The 24,852-nt window shown below is 42.1% G+C and overlaps 1 protein-coding gene across 3 annotated transcripts in view; it reads right to left on the reverse strand.

The window, feature by feature from the left end:
- The window catches only part of znf462 (zinc finger protein 462), a 56,769-nt gene that overhangs the window by 4,402 nt on the left and 27,515 nt on the right, over positions 1 to 24,852 (reverse strand). For 2 of the 3 annotated variants that reach the window (XM_063478408.1, XM_063478409.1), the window contains exons 3-12: positions 19,571 to 24,768; positions 18,790 to 18,924; positions 16,639 to 17,042; positions 14,383 to 14,501; positions 12,430 to 12,627; positions 9,043 to 9,298; positions 8,515 to 8,654; positions 7,025 to 7,248; positions 2,193 to 2,544; positions 1,514 to 1,655 (exon numbers count right to left, since the gene is read on the reverse strand). In XM_063478408.1, coding sequence (XP_063334478.1) covers positions 1,514 to 1,655; positions 2,193 to 2,544; positions 7,025 to 7,248; positions 8,515 to 8,654; positions 9,043 to 9,298; positions 12,430 to 12,627; positions 14,383 to 14,501; positions 16,639 to 17,042; positions 18,790 to 18,924; positions 19,571 to 24,768 — 7,168 coding nt within the window. The remainder of the gene's footprint in view (positions 1 to 1,513; positions 1,656 to 2,192; positions 2,545 to 7,024; positions 7,249 to 8,514; positions 8,655 to 9,042; positions 9,299 to 12,429; positions 12,628 to 14,382; positions 14,502 to 16,638; positions 17,043 to 18,789; positions 18,925 to 19,570; positions 24,769 to 24,852) is intronic. The other variant, XM_063478410.1, reaches the window with a different exon arrangement.

The following is a 24,852-nucleotide window of genomic DNA, read 5'->3' on the forward strand; positions in this document are numbered from 1 at the left end:
GAGGAACGATGCACAGAAAGACATCAAGGAGTGTGTGAGTTTGCAAAAAATAAAGCAATTAAACAAAGTGGTGTGCACCGACAATGAGACTAGCAACAAAAGTGGTAACATATCTCAGTTACACTACAGTCATATTATGGAAAACAGTAGTTTGTGACTGTGGCACAACCAAAATTATTGAGACTGTTTGCAAGGAACTTTGAAATGACTAATTCAAAAGAAAAGGACCACGTTTGTGACCACTTGCAGTCAGTTGTTGTCTTTATAACAATTTTAGTGCATCTAGGTGGTGGTAAACATTCAGACTCCAGCCAGAACACCATAGATTTGACAGATTTGATAATAGAAAATTCAGAGATTCCTCTGCAAATGAGTCTTGATTCCAGTAAGGAAATCCTAGGAAGTTGATTCTGTTCATCTGGAGACAGAGATTGGTTTTTCATCACTTATTATGCAAATTGTCATGACCATTGAACAATGACCATGTGTCTGATTCACAGAGAGTTGGGGAACGATCATGAAACTGATCTTGTGGCTCAGTGTTAAGCAGTGGTGCTGGTTTCAGTTGTCAAGCAAAAGTACTGTTTGTAAGGTTGGAGAAACTTGCAGTCAACTGAGACTGAAGATGTCACTTGGATAAGTAATGAAAATTTTCTCCCACTGAAAACACTCTATATGAACAGAATTAACTTCTTGCATTTAGTTACATTCAGACTTTAGCCAGATCCTCAGATTTAATTCAGAAATTGCTTCACAAATAGTGACATAGTTGCTGCAAGAAAGCAATTTAACTGCAGATTGAAATAGGTACTAAGCAACTTTTGTCATACAGTATATGAATATTGGCAAACAGTTCATAATCCCATATTCCAAAAAAGTACTGTACATGAGTTGGATTCTGTGCAGACGAACTCAGATTGATTGCAATTTGTTGGCAATATTTCTGCATTTATAAGTTAGATGGCAATTATTTGCAAACAAGACAGGTTGCATGCAACTGCTCTCCAAGAACAAAAACAATTCAATGTAATTGCTGGGCAGCTACAGATGTAAGATGAAGACCTCCAGCAGAACACAGGGAGAGGCAGCCATTTGTTGAGACAGGTTTGGGTTGACCTTAAGTAACATTAACGCTTGAATGCAAACATCTTTGAAAAGGATGCACCTGGTGCTTTAGCAAAGTCACATTTCTCCACAGCTGCACACCAAAGACAAAATCTGGAAAAACCTCATTTTCATCAATTCATGTCAACCATGTCAACAAATATCTTAACTCTCGAATGATTTGTCAACTTTTTCCTTTGGTTTTGTATCAGCACAACCTTTCATCAGTTGAACTGAACTGATTGAATTTTTTTTTTGCACCTAAATGACAGCAGAGAAATGGCTAAAAAGGGCCACAGAGGGCATTTAAGAGTAGGCTGGAAGAGCTGACTGGGTAGGGAAAGTATGCAGGCTCGCACACAAAGAGACAGTTACGAAGAAGAGAGAGAGGGAAAAAAAATAGACTTACATGCCATGTCGAAGGACATGTCGTTCCCATTCGAGGCTGTTTGTGAAGCAGCGGCCGCAGAACTCGCAGGGAATACGCTTCTCTGCACTGCTTGGCCCAGAGCTGTTGCTGCTGCTGTTGCTGATGGGAGATGCAAGGACTTCTGGGAAATAGAGTTTCAGAATAGTTGTTTCAGAATACAGTAAATTCACACATGTCGGAAAACAAGCCTCCACATCCCCATACCTACATGATCAGATTGGATTATTTTCCATATTTGATGTACTTTTTGCAGACATACCAGTATAGTTAAGTGCAGTGAAATAGAAGCTAAAATTATAGAAAATCAGCTCAGAATGACAATCTGGTTTCTGAAAGCTGGCCTACAAATAAAGAACATAAACATAAATAACTGACAAAGAGATAAATGTTATGGAATCGAGATAAATCATACTTCCAGAATATTGTTGCATGTCCTACTTATGGGCATGTTTACTGAGATCAAAGAGAGACACAGGAGATAATGTATAGCACAAACATAGGTCAGCTTTACTTCACATAATCCTTTGCACTGTGGTCTTCGTCAAAGAGTCTATTCTACTTTTATAGTGCAGTTAAAAAAAAAAAAGAAGAAGTAATAATATAGTTTTGGATTTGAGAGGCCAGTCGTAAAGTAACAGTTTTTTGGATATGACGTTACCTTGAGGGGCAGGCTTCCCTTCCCCCACTTCCTGGACTTCCTCTTCGTCCTCCTCATCCTCCACTTCTTCTACTTCTTCCACCTCATCGTCTTCGTCTTTGACGTTTTCCTCCATCTCTTCATCGTCCATCTCTGTCTGGCCCTCCACCATGTTCTCAATGATTTCCATTCCCACATTATCGTCATCCTCCTCCTCTGCTTCCTCCTCTTCTTCCTCCAGGGCCACTTTTCCATCTGACACCATCTCCATAGTTTCTCTCTCCTCCTCCTCCTCAGCACTGCTGCCTTGATCCTTTATCATGTCCAGCTGGTCCAGGTTGACCCGGCCCATCAGTTCAAAGTTGCGGATTACCTAATCGGAGACAGGAGATGTGTGTTTTTCAGGTTAGTGTGGTGTTCGTCAACCAGGGTTTATTTCAAGGAGCTCCCCCTGCTTGCTCCCCGAAATCAGAGTTGAAACTTTCCAGGCTTTAACAACATCAGAATGTGCATGTTTGGCCTTTTTTGTTTGTTTGATTTTAAGCAGGAAAATGAAAACACAATGAAAACCTGTTAGAAATTCCAGATCTGGGTTGAGACCACAAAGCTAACTGTTTCTGCTTGGATTTGGTTTTTGATGTAATTTTTCCTCCAGCAGCTATGTTTCTCTGACCTATATTCATTCACTGTAACACAAGTCCACATCCTGCCTGTATGGGATACGACAGTCATGGTGAAAGCGGTATATTTTTAGCACAAGCACAGAAATTCCTGGTATCAGTCAAAGTGAGTTTTGGTGGTTATTTATAGACCAAAGTGCTCAAACAACTGAAATGTCTGGTTTTTGTAAGGCCTTAGCAGGTGAACGCCTGTCTTTTTTTAAACAGTCACAGCTTTTGCTGAACGCTCTACTTCTCAGTTAAAGTTCCGTCTGATTCACAAGAATTATGCAAGGAGATTTTTGTATCCTTAGTTGACGAACTCAGATAATTTAAAATAGAACATTTAACAAAGGAAGGAAACTTGTTCCAATATCTCATGCATCTTGTCACCTATTATCTCACTCTTTCTGAGTAATTTCCTCCTCCCATACTCCCTGAAGACACAGAACTGCAACCCTCCAAACCTCAACTCACATCATCCTTTAGCATGAATAAGCCTGCTTAGCCTGCTGCCTCACCCAGGAAGAAACCTGATCTGTCATGCTTCCTTCTAACAGTCTGAAAGTTTTTCAGAACTACCATTAATCTGAAACAGGAAAAAACAAAACAAAGATGATCTGAAATAGCTCTGAATTCATATAAATTCATATAAAAACTCAAAACTGACTTTTTATATAGGTTAAATACACAACAACCAGTGAAGAGGCAGGAAAAAAAAAGGCTGTACTGACCTCTTCCATTGTAAAAAAGTATTTATAGACGTCTCATAAAAAGAGGACTGCACGGCTGAATCAAACAGATATGATTATAAATTATGTGTGAAAATGTGTGAAAATTATGGCTCTGAAGCAAGCAAATCGTTTTTCAACTAAAAGCTGGGTTTGACTTTATCCCAACAAGCATTGGGTGAAATCTCAGGTAAAGGTTGAAAAAGAACTTAAGAGGGTGCCCTTTAAAGCTCTTTCCACCTACCATCGCACATCATCTCATCATCTTATCCCTATTAACCCTTTAAGACCTACCATAGAACCAAGTCCGCCAGAGCTTATATTATATTTTTACATGCTGTAGTGCCAATTTTGGGAGCATTTCAAGTTGATATACATCAATACAACCATTACAGCCCAAATTTTAATAATATGTATGCATTAAGTGCATAGTAATTACATAAATTGCAAAAAAGTGCAATAAACTACAAAAAAATTGAAAATCGTTTTTGTTTTTTTAACATATATTTCTAGTTAGAGAAATTTAAGAGGCTTATCCCTCAAAACTGTAAATACAAAAAAGTTGCACAAACTAGTTTCCCACCACAGGAAATTTATTTGAAGTGTCTTCATAGTTTTACTTTTGAAATACACCAATTTTTATATACTGCAGGAAAAACGAAAATAAATATTATAGTGCAAATTTGCAAAAAAGCAGCATATGCATCAAAATAAACTATTTCCAGCAGTGCAATTTGAGTTCTAAGCATCCCAGAAACGACACAGAAAGTCATAAAGTCAAAGATAACTTTTAAAAACACCAGTATAGGCTCTGAGGCCCTGACAGTAAAAAAAACTACATTTCCGCGAAAATGACGTCACTTCCGGTTTCGGGCAGGTAATGGCGGACATGCGAAAGTTCGCGCTGACGTCTATGTAGGAAGTGTTATGAACAGCTGATCGGATCGGCAAAGCGTGTTTCTGGAATATTATGTTTTTGTTGCTGCAAGCGCTTTTTATGCAGTTTTTGCAAAGCTATATGTGGAAGAAAACCGTGACCTAGGACAAGCTGATGGCATAAGATGTAAGTACAACTTCTCCGGTTTCATATGCAAAAAAAATTATTGCGCTAGCTTACGTGGTTGCAGTGATACAGGGATTTAAAAATAGATACGCAAATTGTAGCGGGGGCGCTACGCTCGGCTCTAAAGGGTTAAGAGAGAGTAATAGATTAACTCTTTTTCCTCTCCTGGATTGATTTGTAAGAATATACTGAAACTGTAGCAATATGACACCTACTCGTCTCACCCCAATGTATCAATGCACTGCCCTTCTTTAGTTTTGTTACACCTTGATAGATAAAGGGAGACTTTGAAATGGAGCCTATTGATAATATGAGAGCATCTACATATTTTTATTCTAATTGCAGACACTCCAGTCCTCTAGTTTATGACCAACTAAGGTTTCATGTAAAAATAAATGAATAAAATCGCAGGCGTAACAAATGTCAGCAGAATCACTGAGGCAGTTTTTTCTACCTTAAAATGAGCAGATTTTAATGTCAAACCCAGAGCAGCCTCTACAAATTTTACCCCATGCTGAGCTACTATTTGGAAAAATGTGGCTCTTTTTTTTTTGGTCATTTGATTAGTTATATAAAAAAATGCTTAGCAGTGAGTTGCCTGCTCTTAATAAGGTTAACCTACAACACCCAAGTAAACAGTAAAGACTTTCCTATTTATTCCTGGTGCAACTTTTCAAATACCACAAATATATGCTAATGGGGACTGATTACTGTTGTTTCAATTTTAATATGACTTATCATTACATAGTCAGAGGGAGAGAAAAAAAAAAAAAAAAAAGAGGTACACATCTAGTTTGACTGCTGCGCTCACTGACAGCCCTTGAGGTTGTTACTTCTTACCTCTGACGAGGAGGTTATATTTTGTTATTCGTTTGCATGCGTTCCTGTCATTCTGCCTGTAAACACGATACAGTAGCTCCAACAGTTTTGAATGAATTCTGGTAAAACTGAATGTTAAATATCCATTAAAATCTGGGTTGCATACACCAAGGCCAACTTCATTATTTATTGGTTGAAAACTCAGAAAAAGCTTTACGACTCAGAAACTCTGATTCTTACAAGTGTGTTGAGTATTGTCAACATATAGAAAGTACTGTATAAAGATTTAAAACATTATGTTACATTTGACCTCTGACCTCTCCTTCAAGGTCAAAGGCTTGATCTGAAGGTCAACGTGCTAACGACGTGTCGACAATGCTATATAGAGCTATTTAAACCTGTGTGCAAATATAGACAAAAAGGTAAAGATCTACGGGGATTCTGAATATGACGTAACCTTGGACCTCTTCTCGAGGTCAAATAAGGTCAAATAAGGTCATAAAATGCATTTTTTATTTTTAAAAGTGTGCTTATTGCCTTTGTTTGTATTGGCAACATTACAAACAAAGGCAATATATTGGCATGATACTGGCATTTCATTTTACATTTCCGCCTTTCTTTCAATATGACCCTAAAATATGGTACATCTTTAAATACCATTTTTAGAAAGAAAGAGCTGCCTAGTTGGTTAGAAATATATACTGTAGCATAATATTATGTAATAAGCTCAATTTATTCATGGCCAGTTATTTACAAATCAATACTTATTACCATTACCTACTCCTACACGTGTTTGTGTAATCAAAGTAAACGTCTGTCAAGTTGCCCTTTTCTGATTTTTACTGCACTACAAACGTCTTAACGTACATTTAAAAAGAACAAAGAAACAACAAAGAGTATATAAAAAATATAACAGTACTCCCTTAAAAGTAAATACTGCCTTGAGCGAGCTGCCTTGGTGGTAGTTTGTGTTCTCAAGAGTACTTCTTGTTACTTAAAAGTAATGTTTTGCAAATTACTCGTGCTTTGAAAAAAAGAAAAAGACAAAGCAATGCATTATTTTGCTTATTTCCTCCCTTTCGGAGGTACAGTACTTTTGTGCAACACTGCCTGGGGTCCAGAACACTGCCAACTGTACAGTGTTCCCCTGATCTGTTGCTTTATTGTACTGTAAGTATAATTTTCACTGGACTTTGGTGACTTAACGTGAAACTCCTTTTCTTGCCAAATAACAATCTATATTTTAAATGCTTAATGCGTTTTTTAAACGCTTAAATTTTTAAAAATGTAATGCTAATATTTAAAAAAATGAATGTGTGTTTGTGTGTAATGTTTTTATAATACTAGATTTTCCTTCTTTACACATTGGGACTGAGTAAGACTATTCAGACTTTAAGTGATGAACATCTTACGTTACACCAAGTGAGAAGAGCAATAATTAAATACTATCCAAACATGTTTATTAAGACACTCTTACAGTGAAAAGCAAGGCTCTCTCGTCTGCCAAACGACACCATGATTCAGAACTACTAGTATGAATTTACTTGAACACCACACCATTATACGTGAACTCCAACCGACCTTGTGCTCAAGGCGTAGATGGTCCTCTAGCTGGATCCGTCTATTGGTGTCATAATAGCAGAGCTGGCACTGGTAGGGCTTGATCTCAGCGTGCTTTTGCAGGTGCAGCTGCAGGGCCTGGTCACTGGAGCATGTGAAGGTGCATTTGTGACAACGGAAAACCAGGCCCTGAAGGTGACGCGACAGCTTGGAGCGGCTGACCTCCAATGGAGCCACGCGCTCCTCTGGTGGAGTGAGAGGAGAGAGTGAAGGGGAGAAAGTAAGGAGGAAATACAGGTAGTGGATGGTAAAAGCGATTTTGCCATTTTCTTGAGTTTCCCTACAGACACGTTTTCTATCATAAAAAGTACCCGAACACTATAAATGCAGTCGCACTTCTCTCTGCTTGCTTTTGTTATCTGTCACTTTAAACGCTTTCATTTACAGAAAGTGATGCTTTAACTATTGAAAAGAAAAAAAAAAAGCTCCACACAACATGTAAAGACTGTTGGTATTGCTTGTGTTACCGTTAATTTTACTGGCATGTTTTTATTCCTCGCAATAGAAATACATGAAAAATATTCTTGTCAGGAGAAATTTAAACGTTTGACTTGTCCATCACTCAGAAACGTCGAGCACAGCAGACCAGGCAAGGCGAGAAGCCGAGCTCAGCTGCAGTTCCGGCAGATCAGCTGATCACAGTGCTAGCCCACATCAGCTGATGGCTCAGATGAGAAACCTCTATGTATCAGATTGGCAAATCTCACATGGGGCGTGTTTATTTAAGCCTCTTTAACTTGCCTACAATTCGCTGTGGCTGCAACCCACCTCCACACCAGCTCCTTTCATGTTGGGTCTCTCATCAGTGTCATATCTACTGACGCTAACGCCTGCTCTCCCCTGCATGGGGGATCTGTGCTGTCCTACACCACAGCCGAGGCATACCGCCAAGTATAAATTACAGCAGATGGAAATAACAATCTTCCTTTGACTGTAGTAGTCCTGACTCAAATATCATTTAACCGTCTCCCTCATGTTGAACACTGCAAATGCCAGCACAGGCAGTATGACGCCGACTATGAATCTAATGGCGTTTGCTGTAAAAGGAATGTTTTGACATTTTAGAAAATGCACTGGAGAGAGAAACTATGGAGATGGTGTCTTGCTGGCTCATGTCTGTTTACTACACAAAAAGAACAAGAGTTAAAGAACAACTCAAGAGCTAGCAAACAGTCGCCAAACTGGCAGCAGCGCCGACACCAAAGGTCTTCAGATCTCACCACAACACACGCCGTTCCTTTTGTAGCTGGTTTCACTCCTAAATGGTAAGTGCTAGAAAAAAAAAAAACAATATGCACGCGAACTGACCCTTTGACCCTGAGATTAATTCTACCACCTGAGCCACAGCATTAAAAACCAGTCTCCCACAGCATGACCCACCGATAAAGTTGACTTGTAAAAAAAACAGAAAAGCATACTATGTGGCCGGTTCCATTTTGAAGGCAGCGTACCTCTGTGCAGAACAATGTGATCGATCATGTTGCTCTTGCGTTTGGTGTGGTAGAGGCAGAGAGGGCAGCGCAGGTCTTTAGCAAGGTCCTCTGGCATGTTGTTGTAGTGACCCGCCTCTACGTGCATGGTGAAGGTATTCCTGAGGCAGATTAAAAGACAGACAGACCCTGTAAGTTTTTCATATTTGATCGGAGAGTTTTTGTGAATTAAGATGTGAGATTTTTGTTTTCCTGAAAAAGCTGAATACATTGTAGAATATGTTTTTAAGCAATAAACTCCACAAAAGCGCCAACTGTGGCAAAAATGATGGAAATTAAAACTCATATATGCAAATATTTAATTTCTTTAAAAAAAAAAATTGTCAGAAACTTCAGCAAACACTCCAGTTTCCAAAAGGGAATTTTCAGGCAATTATTTCACGGTTCAGACTTTATGAGGTTAAATGAGCGCCTGCAAATGTGCCAATACTAAGTGCAATGTGTGGACGTCTTTCTACATTTCTCTGTTAAATTTTGTTTTTCACTTACTTGTAGCAGGTGAAAAAGGAACAGTCTTTGCATTTGAAGAGCTTCTTGCCACCGTGACGGTCCCTGTAGTGACGCCGTAGACTCTGCATGTATCCGGAGCTGAACTCACAGAACTCGCACGTGAGGATATTCTCAGGACGATTGTCGGCCACCGTTGAGCCACCAGGTGTCGAGCTGGAAGACATTTGACTGCGGGAGGCCAGCTGGTAATGACTGAGCTGCTGACGAACATCCACTGGCTCCAGGTATGACGGATCTGAGAGAGAGAGGCGGAGGCATTTAGACAACCTCAGGGTTTAATAAAAGGTGACACATGGGGAAAATGTAATGTCTGGCAAGTAAGATCGCTTTTTACATTGATGCTTTATCTTTAGATGTTCTATGTTTTACCATAGGACAGGATTTGTATACAAGGTGGCAGGACTTGATTATTGTCTTCCCTCACCAAGTAACCACTCCAACCACAACTCATCATCATCATCAGTTACCGACTGACTCCAGCGCACGGTGAAGTTGTCGAGCTGATGAATTTTTTTGCACAGCAGGGTGGAGTTTAACCTACTTTATCTACTTGGATCAATTGATCCCCCAGTTTTGTTCAGTTTATGTAAGAGGTCTGATTACATTTCATTAACATTTAATTTTTTTAAAGGAGTAAACATTTCACCAGGGAGTTTATTATGAGCGCCATAACTAACACTGGGAAAAGCTTCGATTTGCTCTCAACAGACCCTCAGTTATTTACAAATGCTGGAAACTTTCCTTTGAGGTTCTCCTCCACGCCGACATGAATGCATCGCATAATTTCCGCAGATTTGTCAGCTGCATGCTATGAACCACACTTTACGCCACATCCCAAAGGTGTTAGACTCGGATCTGGTGACTGGGGGGGTGTCACCGAGGAGCACGGTTGTGTCATTTTAATGAAACCAGTGTGCAATATCTTTTACTTACTATGCTTAAATGTCACTATTAGAGGGTTAACTGTATCATAAAGGGATGTGTGAGGTCAGCAACAGTCCTCCGATAGGCTGTAGCATTCAAACAATATCCGACTGCCATCGAGGTGCTCAGTAGTGATCTCTAGAGACTGTGTGAAAATCTCATGAGATCAGCAGCTTCGAAAACACTCAAACCACCAAATCAGCCTGTCTGGAACTGACAATTATGCCACAGAGGAACACTAACACAAGCTTCTAACGTGTATCAGCAAGATTGTGCTACTACACTGCTGTCAAATAAGTGGCTGTTTAGATACACATACGAAAAGGTACGTGGTCCTAATAAAGTCTTCAGTAAGTCAATAGAAAGAATACATAACGTTGAATAAAAGGGCCATATATGATTCATGCCTCTGTAAAGAAGAGGTGTTCAGATGTGCTTACACCAAATGTCCCTCACACCCCCGCCGAAGTGTAACTGTGCCTGTTGTCATTTTGTACCCTGCCTCTTTCCCTCCTCTATAATATCATCGAGCCGGCTCATATTCTCGTCCTAGTTTGAGCCTCCAACACATCAATAAATAAACTACAGTGACACTAACAGAGTATCTCTCCGTGTGAAAAATACCTCATTCAGCACTAAGAGTAGGCGAAAGCAAGCAGGGAATGGGGAAAAAAACTCAACAACTTTTCTTTGAAACTTTGCTGTTACAAAATTCTTGAGATCCATTTTTTGACTTGGGCAGAGGAGGCGGAAGAGCTCTATTAAATTAAACAGCGCCACGCTTGATTAATTCCCGTAATATCTTCTCCGCGATGTGGAGGAGGTATGGAGATGAGACGGAAGATGAAGAGCAGATTCTGTAGTTTGGTGGGGATGTGGCTTCTTAAATTGTTCATTAAGGGCTAAAACTATTTATTGTACTGAATTAGAGATGGAATACCTGTGTGGGAAAGTTAAAGGAAAGGAGGAGAACGCCTTACGATAGCGGCTGCCTACACTAACTGCCAAGCTGTCGGCCTCAAATTGGAAAAGCTAACACGGAAGTCATAAAGGAGTTACCTGCAAGCTAACACACATTGTAAGTACAGCTGAAACCTTTAGAAACTCACTCGCTTTGCAGGTATTTGGTCATAAACTAAAGCACTGGGAAAAAATTTAACCTAATCCTTTGCTTTATAGAGTTCCTAAAGCTATTAATTATTCATCCTGCGGGGATGATGAGCGTGTATAGCAGTTTAGTAGTCACCGAGATATGGTGTGGATCAAACTAATACGCCTGCACTGCCATTTTGCTAAAAGCGATGATCAGGCTGGATTTCAAAGACCTTTTGGTTTTATTTTCTTAATTCTGCCAGGTACAACTGTTAAGAGGAATTTTCCAAGAAATTCAAGTAAACATTGCCGCTAATACCGGGCAATCAAATGGAAATCTTTTTCAAGACACCCTGCCAACAAGACAAACTCCCTCTGTTTGAATTTAAGACATTCAGCTGAAGGTAGCTAGTTTGGCTCAGTAAAGAGACATTCAATATGTCAGCCCCGCTCTTTCTCAATGCTTCATTTGTCTTGGTGGGGCACAGCTGACAGTGGTGGATGGTGCATTGAGGAATGCTGCCCCGCTTCAGCTCCAGGGAAGATTCCACAGCTCCAGCAGCAAGGTGACAGCTGCTGCCAAGAACAGTCTGCAAGCTAAAGCAGCCGCTGCAAAGCCACTATAACACCTCAAACATGGCATTACATCAAGGGGTTTACTTCTACACCAGCCTAGAGTCACGGCGCGTCCCTGTCTGAACATATTCTGTGGAAAAACAGTGTCTTACGTAGTCAAATCTAAACAGCCACAGTACTACATTAAAGCATTTCTCCAGCATAAATGCATGACTCACGAATACCAGACTCACTTCTACAGATGGCTATGCTTGTTAGGCATCCCCGCTTAATTTTATTAACACTATCCCCCCTCAATGTGACGGCACTTTCCTGCCTGCATATTCAAGCATACATTGAGAATGTCTGATATTTCGGGGATGGGAGGACCGTGACATTCAAGTGACTGAAATGTGTGTTTCGACAGAAGTGATTGGTCATGAGAGGTTGTTTCCCAATGATACCCCATATAGACACCTGAGATTACCCTGGCAACCAATTATACAGTTAAATGCATACACCCTCAGTGACAGCTACTTCATGCTGGCTCCTATTTGACTATAATAAACATTACACATGAGCTCCTGCAGTTTTCTATATAACTTCTATGCAGTGAATTGCATTAAATGTAAGATTCAAAGCTGGAAAATGCTGTAGTCGACTGTGGTGAACCAGGAACCTGCTGCTTACCAGCACCTATAAATCTCACTAGATAAAATATTATAATTTGTTCCTTTCACCCAGAGACAAACCGAAGAAAACAATGCTTAATGAAGATTACGCATGATCTCATACCATCAGGCGCTATGGGAGTCTGTTCTGGATTACTGGTCGGACGGGGGGGCCTGAGGGTGGCATGCGCAGCCTGGTTGGCTGCTCGGAGTTTGGGAAGGGTCAAGACTTCACCGTGGTCTCTCAGAGAGTGCTCCTTCAGCTGGCTGATGGTCATAGAAGTGAAGGGGCAGGACAAGCACTTGTATGTGTGCTGCTCACCTGGAAGAATATTGAGGATCATGAGGCGTTAGACTTGATTTTTACATCAACACAGAAGTTTTACACATACTAGGCTTGCAAAGACCTGCACATGGTTCTAGATAGCTAATTAGGGAGCATTTGTTAAGGAAAGCGGTGATGATAAACACATCCCCGACCACAAACAAAGCCCTTTGAGGAAATCTGGAGCAAATGTAATACCCTATTGGCAACAGGGCTCCCCCTGAGTTGCAGCGTTTATTAAAGCTTCTTAAACTTCAAGCAAAAATGCTGAAGCTGGTCCCATATTTTAGACTTAGAAGAAATTTGATTTGATTGCTATTTGAAAGTTTGAATTTGCACCTGAACGAAGAGCTCATAAAAAAAGTAATCCTTGGTTCATTAAAAAGCTTTCAGCGCAGGTTAGGGAGCCACACAAAAAGAGTACTTCATAAAATACAAAAGGTTACAATGAGGTTATCACAGCTTATCTCTCATTTACAAATTGAAGCCCAATACAGTGACCCATTTTATTACTTTATGCTCTATTATAGCATATAACTGCACACTGGTGCAAGCTTTACTTTATAATTTTTGGTTTTGATGTTCTGAATGTTCCCATGGGGATTTCCAGCCTTGTACTTCCTGCTTCTGTTAAATGTATTTGCTTAACATCTTAAAAGGAAGCAGCATCCTGATCCAAATCTAACTCTAACATTGGCTTGCCACACACAGCACTGAACTACTTCTAGTAAGAATATCTTCAATATAAATTCCTGGTAGCTTCAATACAAAAGCACTGTGAATGGAAACATTCAATGCTGATTGTTTTCACAATTCCACTTATTGAATGTAACTAAACATCGGTTTGCTTCAAAGATCTAGAGCGGGGAAGTCAGACTTACATTGTGGGCCACATACATCCCACTTTGATCTTAACCAGTGAAACTGCTCTTTCTGTCAGTGTAAAGAGGTTTAACTACACTTGCAGCCATAACAAATTAAAGGAATCTTTGGGCTTAAACTGTAAGAAATAAATTGTAAACTATGGACCCACTGTAAAATTTCTGACCTTTACAGATCAGATTGACTTATTACAAATTGAAAAAAAGTTGGAAGTTAAATCAGTATACATGGACGTGGTGGAGGTCTTTATCATTAGGAAAACCTATAAAAGTTATGAAAATATGTTTCACATTTTCCAGAGCCTCACAGTGGGCTAGATTGGAGTCTTTGCTGGACAGATTCTGGCCTCCAAGCCTTATATTTGACATCCCGGATGTAGCGCGTCTTACCGATCTTTCTTCATAGTATTATGCAAATCCTCTGTAGGACTAGCTTATCTGCCTCACCAGTTTCAAGGTTGCTTCATTTTGCTTGTGTTTTGATAGCTCAGGTGGAGATTTTCCGCATTTGCATTAACATGAATTCAAATCGCTGTCTGCTGCCTGGCTCCCTCAACAACAAAAACAATCTCATTATGCCACAACGGCCAGTAAACCTTCACTTTTGTAGCATGCTAGGTTCCCCAATAAAGAAAATGTTAATAATAGAATTAAATTAATACATAATATTAAAAATACAAATGCTCACTTGGGCTTTAAGTGTTAAAATAGGAATTCAAACTAAATCCCTGGATTTAGTGAATGGTTAAAATGCTGCTAAGGCTAACCCACTAGTTGAGTTGTGCTCGATAATCACACAGAACATCTTTTTGCAGAAGATAATCAGGAAGTTGGTAGGTATATGGGTCTAGGAAATGTTTTTTTTATTTACCTGTGTGTGCCTTATGCAGGTGGCTCTTCAAGCGGCTCACGTAGGCAGATTTAAAGGGGCAGAGCTTACACCTGAAGGGCTTGTGGTGCCCGTGGTGAGACTGCACATGTCGGTCCAGACTGGCAATGAAACAAAGTAAAAAAAGAAGTTAAAAACAACAACAACAGCAAAACACATAAGGGAGGATATGAGATAAGGGGATAAAATGAGAAAAATGGATGAAATGAGGACAAAAGAGAGTCAGTGACAAGACGGGAGTACGAGAAAGAAAGAGGGAGCGCTCTGCTCTACAGCATCCACTTTGATGATTTCAACAGCGGGGTTTTTTTCCCTTCTTCTTTTCAGCGGCGTCTAAAGCGCTCGATTCTGTTTACCTCGCAAACAACAGCCGCACATTTCCAATGACTACAGAACAAGGAGCCGTGGGGTGAACTCATCTACCCACAATCCCCTGGTGGGAATGAGTGTGTGAGTGCCTGTGGGGACGGTAGCTGTGTTTTTAATGCCAGCCTCCTAGGTGGCATGGGAATGCGGCTTCTTTCTGGGTCAGGGCACATACAGTACAGAGGGATTACACCTGGGAGCTCAGAGGAGATGAGGACTCTCTCTTTCCCCTCTCGCTCTGTGTCTCTGTGATGGATAAAACAAATCACGCTACCAAAAAAAAAAAAAAAAAAAAAATGTCTGCCTCGCTTGTAATGCTTGTCTTTCTCTCCTAGGAGGCAGGAAATCTTGGAGAAGATTGAAGATTCAAAGGGATTGTGATAGGGTAAACAGAATAAGGTGTAAAACTGTGCTCTGTACAAAATGACTTCAACATCTAGTTGATCTAAAGAGCAGCTGGTGTAAAGGCTGGTGAGGCGTTTAGCTTAAATATACCGCTTACTGGGGCTGCAAAGGGTTCAAACCACTCATCCGTTTTTAACTGTAATTTTTAATAGATTAATGTCTGACTCACTGCCTCCTGCCAAGTGACTGCTAACGCAAACTAAACATTTCCAAGTAATGCTGCTTCACAGTCAGAGCATTCAAATACCACAGGGTGCACAATGTGTATCGCTGAGGTTAACACTGATCGCACTTCCTCAAGGCTGCATCTGCTAATCCAGCCACTTAGCCAAACAGCACTAGCAATAGCCAAATAACAGGAAGAAGCTTCTCAGCAAGAAGTAGCTGCATGTAAGAGCTCCCCATAAAGCAGGACTGACATCTTAAAGAAGATGGTCTTTGCATTCATCCTGCTTGCATGGCGATCGTTATGAAACTTCCCCGGCTTAAGGGCTAACATTAAGGCAATTTTTCTAACGACAAGTGGCCATTATCTGTCCAAATATGTGACAATTTGCTTTTCCAGAACCTAATTCTGAACATCGGACGAATACAACACAGGCTTCGTTTTGGTGGCATGCAAAATACAGTATTTCTTATTTTAAAGAGGGATTGTGGCATGTTTTTAAAATCGCTTCACAAATGTGAAAAACTGATCAAAAAAATTCAAATTGTACACATATTTTGAGATTTAAAATGTTTGATAGTCACAAACCCCGCTACAAAAAAAAAGAAAGAAAAGAAAACACTAAAATTGGAAAGTTTGGTGTATCTAAGTCACACTAAAGCACTGATTCCTGGATATAAGAGGGGGAAAGAGCCTTTAAATACATATATTGTAACATTTACCCAGAATCTACTGGTATAGTTTTAAAAAAAAAAACATGCTCACTGAAATTTAAGCATGTAGATGGGCTTTATGGACACATATGCAATTTTAAGTATTTTACTGTATATAGTAGCCTTTTGTACACAGTATAGTATTTTGACTCATTAATTTTATTTATCTAATATCACTCTAATTCATTTTTTCTTCCTGTCCCTTGTGTTGCAGTAACAAGTAAATTTCCCCACTTAAATAAAGTCTATGTCTTAAAAAATCTGCACCTATGTATATATAAATGCGCATTTGGATTTTCTTTGCACTATTCTAAAAGGAGACAAAGCAAAAGGGCCACTAAATCTTAAAACTTCATCTTAATGAAAAGCAAAAAATCAAAAGAACTGGACAGTGAGGAAAGATAAAATGTTCAAAGGAGAGTCAACAGATAACACAGCAATATGGTGAATATGTGCTTGCCTCAGCCAAAGTGTCTCAATTTACTGCGCTCTACTCTTTAAAAACAGTACCACAGTACACACAAGGGACAGCACTGTGGAAGCGGTATTAAAGGTGTCAGTCATAAACCCCCGATCCTTCCCACTTACTTGTGTCTGAAGGGCGAGACAAACTGGCAGTACTGGCAGCTGTATTTGTCTTCTTTGCTGAACAGCGCCATGGCTGAGTGGCTCCTCTCATGGGACCTCAGGCCCTGCATGGACATGAAGACTCGATCGCACTGGGCACATGGGTGACCCCCTGCTGCCAGCCGCTGCTTCAGCTGGCCCTCTGACACTACGGCCCTGGCTGCGGCCACCAAGGCCGCCGCCCTTCCTTCACCAGCGTCCGTCTCAGGATCCAGGTTCTCCACGGTAACAGCGACATCATCAGAATCTTTGGGCGTGGCTCCGGGTCTCTCCAGGCCGTCGACTTCGGCAGCTTCATCCCCCTCCATGTTGCCATTAGTTAGGCTCTCTGAAGGCAGGATCAGGGGGACCTCGCTGACTTCCTGCTGCAAAGCAAAAAGAGGAAAGGTCTCAGATGTTCAGCAACCTCTCAGTTCATGCTGATTTTTATCTGCCAACACCTTTTTTCATGTGGTTGCAGAATGCTGAAATGAAGAGATCGCTTTAATATAAATATCGCTTCAAGTCTAGCACCTACAATTATTTTTTACTACATTAGCTGCATACAGGCGACAGTTAAGCAGCTGCCTAACACTTCTGCTTCCATTCATGCAGTCATTGTCAGTTAGGCCTCAGTTACAGTTTCTCACACTCTGCCTTTGACCCCCCCTGTTTTTCTTTCCATCTCTGTGTTATCTGAAGATCAGCACTTTGGTTAACTTTAACTCTGACATAAAACTCTTCAGTGTGTTGGTTGAGAGAAACCACACTTGGCTTATATTTAGCAGAATATGACAGAAAAATTCCAGCCTATCCCCTCGCCTCATGCATCAAGTGTGAGAATTGTAACCAACCATAAGCATTTATTCGGGGTGACTAATCGAGATGAATTTTTCTAAAAACAAAGATCTTGCAACCGTGCAGTTCTACCAACAATTACTGAAAGGAACTGGAAAAACATCTCCATCTCTTTCCCCTCCTCCCTTTATCTACCAGAGTGCAGGCTGCTTGCAGCAGTCATCGCGAGCAGACAGACGATCACCATGACTTTTTTATTGCCTCAAGGAAACTCATTCTTTCTGTGGAAGGACCTGACCCTGCACTTTGTGAATCCATAAATAAGATGTGGCATCCACAGCCCCAGCCTTACCATCCAGTCCCTGAATGCACCGTCAGTCTGCTCTTCACGCTCCCCTCTGAGAAACCAGCGCTGTTCTTGAATTTAATTCCCATCTTTGAACACTATGACCTCGTTACCAAAATGAATACAGTGCTTTTTCACTGGATCACTCTTGTTGGTGGAAAACATGGCGTCTTAGACACATAAAGAGAGACTGAGTGTCTGATGGAAGATCCAGGCCTCCATTTGGGTGAGGCATTGGGTCCTTAGGCCTGTTCCCCTCACTGGCAGCCTCACTGGAATACTAATGTTCGAATGGTTACCCGCCACTGCCCTAAAAGTTATGGCTCACCACTCCAACCCCCCTGCTTCTCTACAGCAATGGGACAGCACTGCTTGTTTTCTCTCGGGGTAGCTGACAGACTGTCTACCCAGAAGCCTCTGTCAGTAATAAACAAAATGGGAAACAGAACCCCAGTCCAGTAAAACAGATCACTGCAGTGCTAGGAGGATGAGAGATGGAAAATAATACAGAAGCACAGGGGACAGGAAAAAAAATGTGCCTTTGAAATATAGTTAGGAGGATATTACTCTGATATCACATTAGCACAGTGGAATAAATTACATGTACTGTATATGTGGTCACGATTTATAAAAGGAAAGGTTTAAAAGAGTCATAACACCACTATAAATATGATGATGCAGATATTTGATGTTTGGCTCATCATCTCTAACCCCTAAAGCACACTAATGCCCTGCTGCATAAACTAAGCTTAAGACCAATATGAGAACAATAAGAAGAAGGCAAGATAAATGTATATTCTTAATAGTAAAATAACTTGTTTAATATATTTGACAAACGACTTACTTCTATTGTTGCCACACATTTTAAATAATGACTTATTTTATATAGGATATGGATAGTGAATATACACTCTAGCATTTATTTGACGCAAGAAATATAACCATATATTATAAGCACTTTAGGAAGCTTTAAAAGCAGCTTCTCTTACCTTGACATGCCCCTCTTTGACCTCACCATACTGGACATGCTTCCTAAGGTGGTTGCAGATGGCTCGGAGGGTTGGGTGTATCTCTACACAGAAGTTACACCTGAATCCGATGGGAGTTTTATTTACAGGACTCTCCTGTGCACAGAAAAGGAACGATTTTCTTTTTTAAATGTCCTATTTAAAAATATATGACAAAAAACACACACCATTAAAGCACCATAACTACCTAATTTAACATGAGTTGTGTGAATGGTGTGCACAAGCCAACATATCTGCCACAGTCAGACGACGGCATTATTTTAGTCTTGGTTTACAATTTTCACAAGAAAAACTACAGAATATTACCGTTCTATAATTTAACATGAAGTTAATATGAAACTAATTGGCAGATCATGAAACCACCCCATCATGCACAGTTAGCGGCTTGCAAATTGGCTCAATGAGCGAAAGAGCTCTGGTTCAATCCTGGAAGGAGACACAAAATAGTGTCTTCTAAAGGTAGCTTCTTCTACCATTACTTTTACCGTTTACTGCCAATGAAGTGCAGGGGCAAAGCCACCCTTTAGCTTTAGCACAATGCCACAAATGGTTGTGTAAAAAAAAAAAAAAAAAAGAAGGAAGCTTCCATCTTACAGGAAGATGAAGAACACATGTAGAGCATTGGTATGTGACTCTCAGGTAAATCACAGTATGCCATCACACACATTAATGGTAGGTAGAGAATTCTATTATGCCTTAATTCTTTCTTTAATGAGATTTCGGGACGACTATGTTTGCTCACCTTCTCCTGTTTGCTCTCAGGCAGCTCTGTGGCTTTCTGCTTGCTGAGGAGCTGCCTCCTTCTCTCGTGCCTCATCGCCTTTTTCTGAAACTCCTCATTGTGCTTCAGGAGATGTTTAGCAAGAGCGGGGAGATCTAGGAACTTCAGCTCACAGTGAGAACACTGATATAAATCGGGATCCTCGTCCCAGAGACCAGGAGATACCGCAAAGTCCCGCTTCAAGTCGTTGCAGTGGTGGTTGTTGTAGTGCATAGAGAGCAGCTCGCCAGTGCTAAAAGACAACCTGAAGCATTTCAGACACTTGAATGGCAGCCAGTCCACATCTCCATCCTGCTCAGGTTCGAGCGGGACCTCTATCACTTCCTTATCGTCCTCTGCTGATGCACTCGCGGCAGTCTTTTCGGGTTCTTTGGCATAAATTACAGTGAAGTAGCGGCCGAGTTTGCTCGAATGCTGCTTCTTGGGGAAGACACCCGGGTGGCGTTTAATGTAGTGTGAGACAATGCTCTTCCTGCTGAAGGCCTGGAAGGGGCAAAGAGAGCACCTCCGTCTCTCCACAGCTAATCGCAAATCTTCGCTCATTTCTGAATTGTCCCCTTCTGTCGGCGGGGGTGCCATCACTTTGTTCACCTTTTCGTTCATAGTCTTCGAAGCAGCCAGACAGTGGGTGTAATAGGCATCGATATCATGCCGCTTCTGGTAGTGTGCTGCCAGGCCTTTGCGTATGGGGTTTGTGTATGCGCACAGAGCACATTTGAAGACATTATTTTTACCCTCCGGCTGAGCACGGACGTTGTTGTGCTTGATGCGGTAGTGGCGAGCGATGCCCTTCCTGGTCGAGCAGAAGTATTTGCAGAGCTGACACTTGAACACAGCGTGTTTTTCTGTCTTATTGATGGGTAACTGAGAGAGGGCAAGGTCCAACTCACTGACCTCCTGGACTTTTGCTGAACTTGATATATGACTAGCGCTGCACTCACCTGCTGGCTCTGTTTCTTTGCCAGAAGAAAAATGAGTCAGAGAAGGACAGAACATGTCGGAAGCAGACTGATTGTGATATTTCTCATAATGGATTTTGAGTTTCTCCAGAGTCCCATGCGTGTACGGGCACATTTTGCATCTGTACGCACCATAGCCCTGCCTTTGAGTTTTGAACTTGTCGTCCCCTTCGTGCAACTCTGTGATTTGCTCTATGTCGTCTGCAAAGTCTTCCGCTGTGACCTTGACCAACGGGTGTCTTTTCTGATAGTGGGTGAGGACTCCGTGGATCCGGGAGTTCACATACGGACAGTGGCGACATTTATACACAGAACTGGGGTTGAGGTCTGCCTCCTGTGCAAAATCTGCAGCTTTCACTTTCATGCCTGGGTGCTTCTTTCCATAGTGGGTGAGGAGGCCATGCAGACTGTTGTACTCTGACAGACATACAGTACACTGATAAGGATTGTTAGAGATGGAAAGGCGTGGGTGGTGAGGCTGGGGATTGCTTTCTTGAGGTGGGGTGGCAATAACCAACGGGCCGTCATCTTCAACAGTCTGGCAATTCAGAGGCGTCTGCTCTTTGGAAACCTGCTGTTGGGCTTTTTCAGTTGAGCCGTTTCCTTTGATTATATCCAAAAGCACAGATTCATCCCCTTTGATAGCCCAGGGGTGGACTGCCTGATAGTGGTTGGTGATGTCCCATATTGTGCATGCCTCAAAGGCACAGTCCCTACACTTGTAATGTTTCGTCTCTGCATTGCCCCCCTGTTGGGTTGTTTCAGGCCCAGCCCACAGCTTGCTGGCCATGTATGTGTAATCAACATTATGCTCAGGGTGGCGTCTTTGGTAATGGAGCAACAGACCCTGGGGTTCAGCATGGGAGTAAATACACCACTCACAGTGGTAGCCAGCCTCCAAGATACCATCTTGGTAAGCCCAGTGTAAAATTGTCATGGCTGTGGCTTTCACAGCAGGGTGCTCTTTCTTTAGGTGCTTCTTCAGAGCATAGACGTAGGGAGACGTGTAGGAACAGTGCCTGCACTTCAGGGAACGCAGAGGCGTAGTGTTTTCAGGGTCTGGAGGAGCTGGGACAGCGGCAGACGAGGCGCCGCTGGACTGAACCATCTGCGCTCGCTCACGTTGACTCCGGACGACTGCAGTGTGGCGGCGCACAAGGTCAGCGTTGGCCTTGGTCTCCCTGTGCTTTTTCTGATAGTGAATAAGCACGCCTTTTACAGTGCGGTTGCCGTAATCACAGTGCTGGCAAAAGAACAGCTCATCCTCGCCTTTCTCACCACTTCCTGGTTTGGGGCTCGAGTTATTAGATCCGTCGTGACCGTTATTTTGAAACTGCTTCATGAACTGCTTGGGTGCTGCAATCTGCAGCTCATCCATGAGCTTCATCAATCCAGGGGTAGGAGCGCCATGTTTGATGTATTTCGCTGTCACTTTCACCTCCGGGTGTCTTTTCTGATAATGGACCAAAACACCAACAACAGATCTGTTGCTGTACACGCAGTGCTTGCAGTAATACATTTCTTCATCTGATCCATAAACTGCTGCACTTGATTGTTTTGGAGTCGAAGACATGCTGGTGTTAAACGAAGAGTTGGCTACAGGCTGTGACTGATCCACTGAGATGACCTTCATGGTTTTCTGTATACGGAAATAAGACGCCTTTTGCTCTGGGTGTTTTTTCTGGTAGTGGACCAGAACAGAGTGCATATTGGGGCTTGCAAAGGAGCACACGTCACAATCGTAGACGACAACATTGCTGCCTTCTTTGAGAGGTTCTGGGTCAGCGCTAGCTTCAGGGGATTTGGAAACCGCTTTCTGCACCGGGCTTGAGGTGGACCTGGGCATCGAAGTGGGAGAGTTAAAATTTTTCGGTCCCGAATTGAGTATTTCCCTCAGAGTCTGTGATTCACTGCTTTTGTGGGACTGCTCTACAATATAGCTGGAAAAGATCATGGCGTTGTTGATTTTCACGGTGGGGTGCATTCTTTGGTAATGGGGCATTAGGCTCCTCACGTTAGGGCTCGTGTACGAACAAAACCGGCACATATATAAGAGATGGGGCTGGTTGAAGTTGAGCACATTGCTTGCTTCAGGGTGGTGGTCCATGTAGTGTTGGTGCAGATCGTTGTAATTTGTGTATTCGATGTAGCACTCTAAGCAGCGGAAGACTGCACTCTGGTCTTCGGGGTCCAGGATGTACTTAAAACTAAACTTGATGTAAGGGTGCATCCTCTGGTAATGGGTGCTGACGCTACGAGCCGACTTGTTGTGGTAATCACAGTGTTTGCAGTAGAAGCGTGTAATTCCAGGATCCTCTGAATATTCCATGTTCTCTTGGACAGCACTGTCACTGGCATCAGCGGAGATATTTTCACTATCGTCCGAGAGAGTCATCGATATGGGGATGTTTCTAGGCTTGGACCTAGGGTTGCTTTTTCTTTTCCCTATTCTGCTGCCCTCATTAGAGCTGGCAGAGTCTCTTGCATAAAGCTGCTGTGTGTTGTAAGCAAAGACAGGGTTGTTTTCATTGTTTCTCCCCTCATCAGCGCTGGCATGATTTTCTCCCGCGTCTTCATCATCCATGTCATCCAGATTAATGACGGTGTCCTGCTGGCTTTGGCTTATCTTGCTTTGAAGGTTACTGGCAATTTCATCAATTCTGGTTCTCTTTTTGACTGAGGACAAATCCAAAGGCAAGTCATTAATGGACTTCCTGGCTCTTTTCCCTGTCACTAAGGGCTTTTTGGTGGCAAGCCCTAAAATGGGGGTCTGGGTTTTTTGTAGGAAGATTGGAGAAGCATCCACTTCAGAGTCTGGCTGGTCAGACAGCTGGGCTTCAAAGACAGTGGAATCGAGGTCATCACAGTAGGAATGCTTATGCTGCTGGTGGACCCTCAGACCTTTCAGGGTGGTGGTGGAGAAGCTGCAGAGGGTGCAGCGGTGAGGGTTCTGCTGGTCGTTTGGTGTGCTGGTTGTCTTTTTCCCATTGACTTTAGAACTCACGTTACCCTCATTAACTGGCTCTGCTGCGCTGTCATTCTGAGGTTCTGGGCTATCACCTGTCAGGTCCAAGGTTTCTAAATCTGAAAAATTGTGGCTCTGTTTGTGCGTGCCTAGTTTCAGAGGGCTGGTGCAAATAAATGGGCACTCATCGCATTTGTACACCGTGGCTTTGCCAGAGAGGTGAATATTTTCAATGTGGCGGGAGATGCTCCGCCTGTGCATGGTGAGGAAGGAGCAGAAGGGGCACTGAAATCGGTTCATGTACTTTCTGAAGGGAATTCCTTTAGTTTCCAATAATTTATTATCCTCATCTGTTAATAGCTGCTTTGCATCTGCAGACAGGGTTCCAGTGTAGCTGGGATCATCCATATCACCCAGCTCTTCGTCGTCATCATCGTCCTCTAAGCTGCTCCTCGAGTCTTCCTCATTGAGTGGGTTGGTGTCCATAGCTATCGCACTGTTGGGGACATCGGATGATGCAAACCTCTTGGATAGGATAGAAGAACCTGTGCTGTTGGGTGTAACTGCACTTATCTGTGCATATTGAAAGGATGAGATCTCTGAGATGGACTTCTCCAAGGTGTTTTCTGGTGTTTTTGCTACAGACTCCTCCTTTCCGCTAACATTAGCACGGGAAGAGGAGGGAGAATCCGGTTTGGGGGAGCTTGCACTTGCCTGCTCTTCCACCTCTGCAATGCAGGAAACTATCTTGACCTTGTCACTGTGCTCCTTCACTACATGATTGGTCCAGCTGTCCTTCTGGTTGGTCTGATAGTCACACCACTCGCAGGCAAATGTTCCCTTCATGAGCTCAGTACCCGAGTCCGATTTCTCACCGCTTTCATTGCACTCCGGGGGATCTCCAGCACTATCCGAAGGAACTTTGTTGTGATACATTAGTTGGTGTTTCATTATCCGTGCTTTCCGTGGGGACTTATATGTGCAATACTGACAGGAATACACTTTTGAATGGTCACTGTGCATTATGACAGTGTAGCTGGGCTGCTTTGCAGTCTTTGAGGAGACACTTGCATCCGAATCTGGCTCTATGACATTATGCACCTTTTTGGTGTGGTTTCTTAAGAAAGACTTTGATCTGAAGTAACGGACACAGAACTTGCACTGATAAAACTGCAGATGAGTTTCAGCTGTTGGCTTTTGCAATGTTTGGTTGGGACTGTCAGTAGAGTTGGGGCCTAAAAAGAAAGAAGAAGAAAGAAAGAAAAGAGAAAGATTATTAGACACATGCTGGAAAATAGTAAATTATTTTGCTGTAATTT

The sequence above is a fragment of the Pelmatolapia mariae genome, linkage group LG7, assembly GCF_036321145.2.
Source record: "Pelmatolapia mariae isolate MD_Pm_ZW linkage group LG7, Pm_UMD_F_2, whole genome shotgun sequence".
NCBI lineage: Eukaryota > Metazoa > Chordata > Actinopteri > Cichliformes > Cichlidae > Pelmatolapia > Pelmatolapia mariae.